The 11241-nt window shown below is 43.8% G+C and overlaps 1 protein-coding gene across 1 annotated transcript; it reads left to right on the top strand.

Annotated features, from left to right (window-relative positions):
- Nucleotides 1-8801: 8801 nt before the first annotated feature.
- On the top strand, nt 8802-10798 carry LOC136719420 (zona pellucida sperm-binding protein 4-like). The gene is made up of 8 exons (XM_066697341.1): nt 8802-9020; nt 9099-9479; nt 9558-9688; nt 9780-9969; nt 10051-10198; nt 10292-10367; nt 10467-10586; nt 10677-10798. Exons 2-8 carry the CDS (start codon nt 9415-9417, stop codon nt 10796-10798), a joined length of 852 nt encoding a protein of 283 aa, XP_066553438.1. The 5' UTR covers nt 8802-9020; nt 9099-9414.
- Nucleotides 10799-11241: the final 443 nt, after the last annotated feature.

Below are 11241 nucleotides of genomic sequence, written 5' to 3'. Positions count from 1 at the left end.
TTACTCTAAATTCACAGAAATCAGCAAACTGTCTGACACAACTGCTCAAAGTGTAATTGTAGCCATGAAATCTATGTTCACGAGGCACGGTATACTAGATACTGTAATCTCGGACTATGGTCCACAGTATTCCAGGACACAGTTCAGTAACTTTGCAAAAGCGTGGGAATTCGAGCATGTAACATCAAGCCCAGGACATGCACAGTCGAATGGACGAGCTGAATGAGCAGTTCAAACCATCCAAAACTTGTTAAAGAGAGCTCAGAGTGGCAAAAGTGAGCCCTATATTGCCTTGTTGGAATACCGAAACACGCCATTGGATGGTATTGGGTACTCACCAGAACAGTTGCTAACGGGACATAGGTTGAAATCCAAGATACCTACCTCAGTCACCTTATTGTCACCCGAGAGCAACATACAGATCCAGAACAACCTGAAACAAAGACAAGACAAACAAAAAGCTTACTTTGACAGACAAACTAGAGTGCTTCCAGATGTTCACATAGGAGAAAGAGTGAGATGTTTGGCAACCTGCAGTGATCATCAAAAGACATGAACAACCAAGAACGTTCATCGTACAGACTCCGGATGGAAGAACATACAGGAGGAACAGAAAGCATCTTCTCAAGACTGGAGAGAAATGTTTAACGACAGCAACAGACAACGCAGTCAATAACACTAACTGCGAGATTAACTCACAAGTCACTGAAACTCACTCACCTACAACTGACAAGGACACACAAAACACTGAATTACCTGAGTCTCAGCCACATGGATATATTACCAGGTCAGGCAGACAAGTGAATATACCTTCAAAGTACAAGGACTGAATACAGTAGTATACTCTACAAATGTACATTGCAGTAACCTGAGTTTTATTATTATTTTGTTGTTTTTTAATAATTTGTGCAAGCAAAATAGCTCATTGTTCACAAGATTGTTTTATTTGATTGAAGTATTATTTAGCTTGTATAACTCTTTAGGTAAAATATTATGTTGATAAGAGATTAAACTTAAATTGTTTACAAAGACGCATGTTGAGACTGAATTTCGATAAATAAAGCTGTCTTACAGATTGATGTTCATATACAGTAGTTAATATTAGCAACAATCTGGATAGTATCAAACTTAAGAAAGGGGATGTCATGTATTTTGTATGTTCGTGCTATCCGTACTTGTATGATGTCATTGACAGTGGACTTCAGTAAAAGGAAGGGTTCCTGCTGATGCAGTTGTCTTGTTCTTCACTTACAAAATATATATAAAAACACAACATTTTTGACCTCCGTATCGGTGAATCGCTTCGCTTGTCGGTCAAGATGGCGTCGACAGGTACTCATTTCAACCTAGGTCTTAATTACTTAACTAGAACATAAGAACATAAGAAAGTTTACAAACTAGAGGAGACCATTCGACCCATCATGCTCGTTTGGTGTCCATTAATAACTAAGTGATCCAAGGATCCTATCCAGTCTATTTTTAAATGTTCCCAAATTCTCAGCTTCAACCACATCTCTGGGGAGTTTGTTCCAGATTGTGACAACTCTCTGTGTGAAGAAGTGTCTCCTGTTTTCTGTTTTGAATGCCTTGAAGCCCAATTTCCATTTGTGTCCCCGGGTGCGTGTGTCCCTGCTGATCTGGAAAAGCTCCTCTGGTTTGATGTGGTCGATGCCTTTCATGATTTTGAAGACTTGGATCAAGTCCCCATGTAGTCTCCTCTGTTCCAGGGTGAAAAGGTTCAGGTCTCTCAGTCTCTCTGAGTAGGACATTCCCTTCAGACCTGGAATAAGTCTGGTTGCTCTCCTCTGAACTGCCTCTAGAGCAGCAATATCTTTCTTGAACTGTGGTGTCCAGAACTGTACACAGTATTCCAGATGAGGTCTAACTAGCGCATTGTACAGTCTTAACATTACTTCCCTTGTTTTAAATTCTACACTTTTGACAATATACCCTAGCATTGTGTTCACATTTTTTATTGCTTCCCCGCACTGTTTGGATGGAGAAAATGAGGAGTCCACATAGACTCCTAGGTCTTTCTCATGCGATACTTCATCTAGTTCTATTCCTCCCATAGTGTAATTATAGTGGACATTTTTCTTACCTGCGTGTATTACCTTGCACTTGTCCACATTGAAGTTCATCTGCCAGGTGTCGGCCCACAACTGAATATTATCTAAGTCCCTCTGAATAGCCTGTGCTGCTGAGATTGTATCTGCTGAGCCACCTATTTTAGTATCATCGGCAAATTTGACAAGTTTGCTAACTATCCCAGAGTCCAGATCATTAATATAGATTAGAAAAAGCACAGGCCCTAGTACTGATCCCTGTGGAACTCCACTAACAACCTCACTCCAGTTAGAAGCAACTCCTCTAATCGACACCCTCTGTTTCCTATACATCAACCAGTTCATAATCCATCTACAGTGAGGGAAAAAAGTATTTGATCCCCTGCTGATTTTGTGCGTTTGCCCACTGACAAAGAAATGATCAGTCTATAATTTTAATGGTAGGTGTATTTTAACAGTGAGAGACAGAATAACAACAAATTAATCCAGAAAAACGCATTTCAAAAAAGTTATACATTGATTTGCATGTTAATGAGGGAAATAAGTATTTGATCCCCTATCAATCAGCAAGATTTCTGGCTCCCAGGTGTCTTTTATACAGGTAACGAGCTGAGATTAGGAGCACTCTCTTAAAGGGAGTGCTCCTAATCTCAGCTCATTACCTGTATAAAAGACACCTGTCCACAGAAGCAATCAATCAGATTCCAAACTCTCCACCATGGCCAAGACCAAAGAGCTGTCCAAGGATGTCAGGGACAAGATTGTAGACCTACACAAGGCTGGAATGGGCTACAAGACCATCGCCAAGCAGCTTGGTGAGAAGGTGACAACAGTTGGTGCGATTATTCGCAAATGGAAGAAACACAAAATAACTGTCGGTCTCCCTCGGTCTGGGTTTCCATGCAAGATCTCACCTCGTGGAGTTTCAATGATCATGAGAACGGTGAGGAATCAGCCCAGAACTACACGGGAGGATCTTGTTAATGATCTCAAGGCAGCTGGGACAATAGTCACCAAGAAAACAATTGGTAACACACTACGCCATGAAGGACTGAAATCCTGCAGCACCCGCAAGGCCCCCCTGTTCAAGAAAGCACATGTACAGGCCCGTCTGAAGTTTGCTAAAATCTGAATGATTTAGAGGAGAACTAGGTGAAAGTGTTGTGGTCAGAGGAGACCAAAATCGAGCTCTTTGGCATCAACTCAACTCACCGTGTTTGGAGGAGGAGGAATGACCCCAAGAACACCATCCCCACCATCAAACATGGAGGTGGAAACATTATGCTTTGGGGATGTTTTTCTGCTAAGGGGACAGGACAACTGCACTGCATCAAAGGGACGATGGACGGGGCCATGTACTGTCAAATCTTGGGTGAGAACCTCCTTCCCTCAGCCAGGGCATTGAAAATGGGTCGTGGATGGTATTCCAGCATGACAATGACCCAAAACACACAGCCAAGACAACAAAGGAGTGGCTCAAGAAGAAGCACATTAAGGTCCTGGAGTGGCCTAGCCAGTTTCCAGACCTTAATCCCATAGAAAATCTGTGGAGGGAGCTGAAGGTTCGAGTTACCAAACGTCAGCCTTGAAACCTTAATGACTTGGAGAGGATCTGCAAAGAGGAGTGGGACAAAATCCCTCCTGAGATGTGTGCAAACCTGGTGGCCAACTACAAGAAACGTCTGACCTCTGTGATTGCCAACAAGGGTTTTGCCACCAAGTACTAAGTCAAAGGGGTCAAATATTTATTTCCCTCATTAACATGCATATCAATTTATAACTTTTTTTAAATGCATTTTTCTGGATTTTTTTGTTGTTATTCTGTCTCTCTCTGTTAAAATACACCTACCATTAAAATTATAGACTGATCATTTCTTTGTCAGTGGGCAAACGTACAAAATCAGCAGGGGATCAAATACTTTTTTCCCCCACTGTACTTACATTACACTGAATACCTGTAGATTCTAATTTGAGGATCAGTCTTTGGTGTGGAACCTTATCACAAGCTTTTTGAAAATCTAAGTATATCATATCATATGCTTTCACATGACCTACAGCTGCAGTTGCATGATCAAAAAATTTGAATAAATTAGTAAGACATGATCTGCCTTGTCTAAACCCATGTTGACTATCTCCAAGAATATGGTTTTCATTAAGATGCTCCTCTATTTTCTGTCTAATAATTTTTTCCAGCATTTTACAGGTGATGCAGGTGAGACTGATTGGTCTGTAATTTCCTGGCTCAGTTTTGTCCCCTTTCTTGTGGATTGGTATGACATTTGCTGTCTTCCAGTCAGTTGGCACATCCCCTGTTCTAAGTGTCATTTAGAATAATCGAGTTAGCGGCCTATAAATAATTTCCCTCATTTCTTTAAGTGCTGTTGGAAATATCCCATCTGGCCCAGGTGAGTTGTTTGTTTTTAATTCTGCTAGTCCCTTTAGTACCTCCTCCTCATTTATCCTGATCTCCCTTAAGATTTGACTGGACTGATTGTTAACCTGTGGCATGTTATCTGTCTTATCTTTTGTAAAAACCTCAGTGAAATGCTAATTTAGAACATTTGCTACATCTTGTTCGTTTTCCAAGATACTTAAATTTTTGCCCTTTATCTGTTTCACTTCCTCCCTTATTGTCCTCTTACTGTTGTAATATTGAAAAAAGCTCTTTGCATTAGTTTTAGCTCCAAGAGCTATGTTTCTTTCTATTTCCTTCTTTGCTTTCCTGATCCCTTTCTTAAGATCTCTTTGCAGCTCAACATATTCTATGTATTTTGTTTAATTTCCATCCCTTTTGTATGCGCTATACAACATTTTCTTCCTCTTGATATTTTTTTGCATACCTCTATTAAACCATTTTGGCCACTGTTTTTTGGTGCTCAATTTACTAAGTTTTGGTACAAATTTCTCCTGAGCCTCAAGTAGTATATTCTTACAATATAACCATCCATTTTCAACCGAATCTGTATCCAGTGTGCTCCAGTCTACCTCTTCTAAGTGCCGCCTCATACCTTCAAGGTTTTTCTGAAATTGTAGACCATTGTTTTAGACTTGGGCCTTGTTTTTTTTAAACAATGCCTCAAAGCTAACCATGTTGTGATCACAGTTTGTATTAATCCCCATCATTTTCTGTAAGCCATGTTTCCGTCACTCCTACAACATCATAGTCACATGCCAGCACTGTGACTTCTAAGTCCAACATCTTGTTCCTTATACTCCTGGCATTGAGGTACGAACATTTCAGGACTTTCCTACTAGTGGTTTCCCTTTGTTTTCTTTCCTTAGAGGAACATCTCCCATTGTCAGAGCTCCCTGCCCCCCTGGTCCCTAATTTAAATGATTCTCAATTTCTCTGCCCATATGCTCTCCCAATGCATTAGCCCCTTTCTGTTTAGATGTAGACCGTCTGGTTTGTACAGGTCCCATCTATCCCAGAAGTAAGACCAATGCTCCATAAACCTAAACCCCTCTTCCCTACACCAAGATTTCAACCACGTGTTAAACTTTCTAATCTCTGCCTGTCTCCCTGGTCATGCATGTGGTACCGTATGTATTTCAGAGAAAACTACCAAGGAGGTTCTGCTCTTTAGTTTTGTTCCTAAGTCTTTAAATTCGTCTTGCAGAACCTCTGTCCTACCTTTTCCTATGTCATTGGTTCCAATGTGGACCATGACCAGTGGATTCCCCCCGGCTTTGGCCAGTAGCCCATCTTCTAGTTTAGGGAGATCTGCAACCTGAGCACCAGGCAGGCAAGATACCATGCAGGTCTCCTTATCACTAGAGCACACTGTGTGATCTACACCTCTAAGAATTGAGTCTCCTAATATAACTACCTCCCTCTTCTGTGGGGGAGTGGGCACCATGGTGCTCTGGTGCTCAACTGCCCCCCCATCACCCTCCGAGCTGTCACTGTCCAACTCAGTGTCCAGCAGTTGGAACCTTTTGGGTGATTCTAGCTCTTGGGGTGTCTCTAGGGGTTGTGCACGCCCTGCTCTGCGGTTATGACCTACTGTAACCCAGCAGTTCTCTACGCTGTCCTGCTCTGAGGTCTCGACTCTCCTAGGTTTTGGCATGCACAACATTTCTCTCATGGGCTGATTGACCAATTCTTCTATATCCCTAATACAGCGCAGATCGACAAGCTGAGCCTCAAGATCACGAACCTTGATCTCTAGGATTTCAACCTGCCGACAACGTTCACAAATGAATCCTTCTTGGATGAGTTCATCCGGGAAGGCAATCATTCTGCAAAACCTGACACTGTAGTGGCCACATGCTTCTAAATGTTGGTTGGTTGGTTGGTTGGTTGGTTGGTTGGTTGGTTGGTTGGTTGGTTGGTTGGTTGGTTGGTTGGTTGGTTGGTTGGTTGGTTGGTTGGTTGGTTGGTTGGTTGGTTGGTTGGTTGGTTGGTTGGTTGGTTGGTTGTACTTCTCTTGGTTCCTGCTGCTAGTCAACTACCTAACTTTTGTGACCAAGAAACAGCACAGCTCTTTCTCAACAGCTGCTTTAAGTAGCTTTTGTCTACCTACCCCCAATTCACACCTTACTGGCCACACCTGGCTCCTCCTGCAACAGAATTCCTGCTAGTCCTAGACAGAAACTCCCTTCTACAACCTGTTTACTTTCACCAACTCAGCAGCTGAACTGAATTGACTTCAATTTAGGCAAACTACAGACAATGCTAACTTCAATTTAGGCAAACTTAAAACAAAATGAGCAATGCTAAGACTGGTCTGAAACTAGTCAAACAACAAGGTGGCTGCCTTTCACCTGTACTTTCCTGTGTCTCTCTGTGGCAACTTGTAAATACTTCTGAATGGTATATTGCTTTGTTAGGTCAATTAGGTCAATTAAGGATTCAATTAATCAATTAAGACCTCAGTTGGAACAAAAACCAGTAGGGCCGGGGGTGCTCCAGGACCGATTTGAAAATATCATTTAACAAAGTCAGTTTTTGAAACACTGTGAAAGTGGTTAGTTTCGTTTAATCTTATTGTGTGAGGTTTTGATGGCCACTCTAGTAATCAATGCAGTTGGGAGTAAAAAGTGTACAATCTAGCACCGCGCACACACATTCACACTGCATGAGACGTATGGCATTCTGGGATCCATGAGGTTTCATCATTAGCCACTGAATTATACTCCATCAATTATCACTTTAAAAACTTTTAAAAAGCCCCCCCAGCAAAGCTGGGTGTGTTAAGAGGTATAAGGTACAAGATCAGTGTAGCCCACATAATGGCATGTAATGAAACAACTGGAGCACAAGAGTTGAGATACCAAACAATTTTATTTAAAATAAATAAAATAAAAGCAAACTCAAACTATTACAATCTAAAATGGACTTCAATTAAAAGTCAATCACATACACATATCAAATGCTAATTCAGCTCCGTTATCAATCCATCCGATTACACGGCAAGTAATCCTAATTATTATTATCCTAATAAATAACGTCAATACACTGCACACAATTTGTAGAAAACTAAAATACAGGGAAGCAGCTGTAGCACAATCCTTCAGGTTCTGGTCTTGTTGCCTCTCCAAGTAAATTACTAATCACTCCCACTGGCTTCTAGTCTTCTAGGGAGTTATTAATTGTTAATTAGGCACAGTCCCTTCTCTCATGAACTTAAAGTGTATGTATATTCCATCTATTACAGGCATGATGGGCTGAAGGCTCTCAGTGTAAAATGTTCAGTATTCAGAGCTGACGATCCAGCTTGGGTTTACACAAACACTGAGTTGAGTTTACTCACTGCTCTGGACAATAGAAGTCGATTCATATCATTCTAGATGGCTTTAGTTGTTTTTTCATGTGTACCATACAGGGGTGTAAAATAACAAAGTACAAATTCTCCATTACTGTACTTAAGCACGTTGTTCAAGTATTTGTACTCTTAAGTATTAGTTTTTGTGTGTCTACTTTTGTTGCTACAATTATGAACAATGTACTTTTTACTTCACTACACTTCCCACAGACCCCGTTACTGTTATTACAATAGAGGGAGGAATTACATAGACCTCAGTGGGATTGAAATGTTTCAGGTTGGATAGATATAATTCTGACCAATCAGACTGTAGCAAAGTCATCAGCTTTGTAGTGAGTCGATCAGCTTTGCTAAGACAGAAAATGACTCGGATCAAATATCTGATCAATGAGAAGTAATGTGGAAACCCATGTGGAGACACGTATCCATGTATGCCCATGTCCCAGAACAAACAGTGTGGACTACGAAAAGTTCATTTGGGAGGTACATCAATATCCATTACTGTATCATTGTAAATGAAAGGACAAGCAAACGTGAACGTGGCAGCAGCTCTACTTCAACAGCAACTGTCCATAAAAGATACAGTATTAATGTACTAGATTGACATATCAATGAAAAATAGCAGTACGACCACAGGGAGAAGGGAGATTAGTGTGGAAAAGATAAGTTTCCTGGGTGAAGTCCCAGTGTGTGTGCCAATACGGAGTGATTTTGAAAATGCAAAAATGCCAGACTCCCCTATAGGAGAGGTAGAGGGAGTGAGCCATGGAGCGGAGCGGCAGTTCAGAACATATCGGAGCGCGGTGGGGTTGCCGACAGACAGTGATTGTGCGGCAGCAAAGCGAGAGCTCCACCAAAGAGCCCGATTGGCTGCTGGGGTGCGCCAGGGCCAGCCCTGAGCCAATCAGGGCGCCGGATTATTTAAGGAGCGGAGCGCCGCTTCTCGGCACTTCGTTGCCAAGTTGCACAATGGAGAGGTCTGGGATGAGCGTGCGGGTCTGGAGTCTTGTCTGTCTGCTGATGGCGGCTGCGGTGGACGTGTCTATAGCCCAGGGTCAGAACTGCTCGGTTAGTGACAACGAGAAAATGGCGTGTGGCGCCCCTGCAATCAGTAGAGCCGACTGTGTATCGAGTAACTGCTGCTTTGATCAGAGGGGAAGACAGCCCTGTTATTACAGCAATGAGGGTGAGTGGTATGGGCAAAATATCGTACAAACGGCTCCTGAGCGCATTGCTTTGCTAATCTTCTCCCCTCTCCCTCCAGTGACTGTGCAATGCACCACGGATGGTCAGTTTGTGGTTGTAGTACCCAGGAATGTGACCAGGCCTCTGCTGAGCCTTGACACCGTCAGCCTGCTGGGGGGTCAGGGCGCCCCCTGCAGCCCTGTTGGCACCACTGCTGGCTTTGCCTTGTTCCAGTTCCCAGTCAGTGCCTGTGGCAGCACACTGAAGGTGAGGAAGCGGTTCCCAGCTTTGGCCTGAGCATTGCAGCGCCTTGTGCTGATTGTCTTGGCTGTATAACGTGAGGGTCTGCTTCCCTCTTCCAGAGTGAGGGTGGCGATGTGGTGTACGAGAACACGATGTCCTCTAAACGTGATGTGCAGGAGGGGCCTGATGGCTCCATCACCAGGGACGGCTACTATGAGTAAGTGGGGCTCCCCAGTGGCCGTCTCCATGTGCCAGTACCTGACTGGGTCCAATGGCTGCCTGCTTCTCCTTCCAGGCTGACCTTCCTGTGCAAGTATTCAGGTAGTGAGCTTGTTCCTGTGGAGGCTGTAGTGTACACTGCAGCCCCGCCTCCTCCTTCAGTCGTGGCCCCGGGACCTCTCAGTGTGGAGCTCAGGATTGCAACAGGTACTGTGACGAGCCCTTGTACATGGCCATGCTATGTACTGGTTTCCAATGCATGCTGGCTTCCTAAAGCTCTCCGTCGTTCCTCCTGTAGAAGCTGTGTATGACACCTACTACGGTGATGGGGACTACCCCGTGACGAAGGTCCTGCGGGATCCTGTGTATGTTGAGGTTCGCATCTTGAATAGGACCGACCCCAACATTGTTCTGACTCTGGAAGACTGCTGGGCAACTTCTACCCCCAGCCCGCTCGGCCAGCCCCAGTGGAGCCTGCTGGTTGCTGGGTAACTGGAGCCCTGTATCTCTTACCGGCCAGCTTGTGTTGCTGGTTTAGGCAGACCTCTGAACCCAAGACACTTTTCCAGGTGTCCATACAGAGATGACCGAAACCAGACCACCTTGGTTCCCGTGGCTGGCTCCTCACGGCTGCCATACCCACAGCACTACAGGCGCTTCATCGTGCAGATGTTCACTTTTGTGGATGCTGGCTTCCAACTCCCTCTGAAGGAGAAGGTAAGGGTCTGTTGGCAAAGGAGCTTAATGGTCTGGAGTGTTTTGTGAAATGTGGTGTGGTATTGAATTGTACTGCATCTCCTGCTCCCCTAGGTATTCTTCCACTGTAGTGCAGCAGCGTGCCAGCGTGGTATTGACAACTGTATCACTTTCTGCAACCAGAGAATGAGTGAGTGGCTCAGTTCCAGTGTGAGCTGGACTGGCATCTTTCCCTAAGGCTCTGCCAGTGGATGGGGCTGCTTCTGTAATGCTGCTCTTGTCCCTTCAGGGAGAGCTGTTTCCCCGGTGCAGAGGGCCTCCAGGGAGATGGCCGTGGTGTCCAGTGGCGAAGTGATCCTGACTGCCTCTGAGCTCCCTGCTGTGGACAGGAGGGCTTCTCCCAGTGAAGGTGAGGAGGGGAGCTTTGACTCTCTGCTGGCGCTCAGCCCTCTCATGTCTGCACCCTTGTGAGCTGCCTGTCCCTCTCCCGTCTCCACAGTGCCCCAGGCCTTCGGCTATGGTGTGCTGACTGTGGCTGCCTTCACGGTGCTTGTGCTCTGTGCTGTGGTGCTGGTGGCTGTGTGGAGAGCCAGGCCCCACATGTGGGCATCCCAACTGTAACTGGAGCAGGGTTTTGAATAAAATTTGAAATCTGTGACTTGATTGGTTTCTTCTTGCCTTGCAAAGACAAGGACTTTTAAACCATTCTCTTGCTGTAGACTAGGAGCTGTTGACTCTACACATGAATCCCCCCATTTTTTAATATAATATAGCTAAATTACATAATGGAGACAAATTGATTCATTATACAAGGTATAAAATATCCAACCAAATAAATTCAATGAAATGCTTTATTTTTCCATTGAAGTAATTTGAACATGAACCAAAAAAAATAACACAGGATTTTTCCTAAATAATAAGAACTGCTGCCTTGATGCCTGATGCATTCTAGTATGGTTTATAAATATAGAGATGTGGGAAATTAATTATCTTGAAGTTCTGATTGATTTCATGTTTGATAAAGGCTGCATACTTGGGGATGTAAATTTCAAAGGAAAATAAAC

Source organism: Amia ocellicauda, chromosome 23 (genome assembly GCF_036373705.1).
Source record: "Amia ocellicauda isolate fAmiCal2 chromosome 23, fAmiCal2.hap1, whole genome shotgun sequence".
Taxonomy (NCBI): domain Eukaryota; kingdom Metazoa; phylum Chordata; class Actinopteri; order Amiiformes; family Amiidae; genus Amia; species Amia ocellicauda.
Note: the sequence above shows the minus strand (reverse complement) of the source record. Positions and strands in the feature narration are given on the sequence as shown.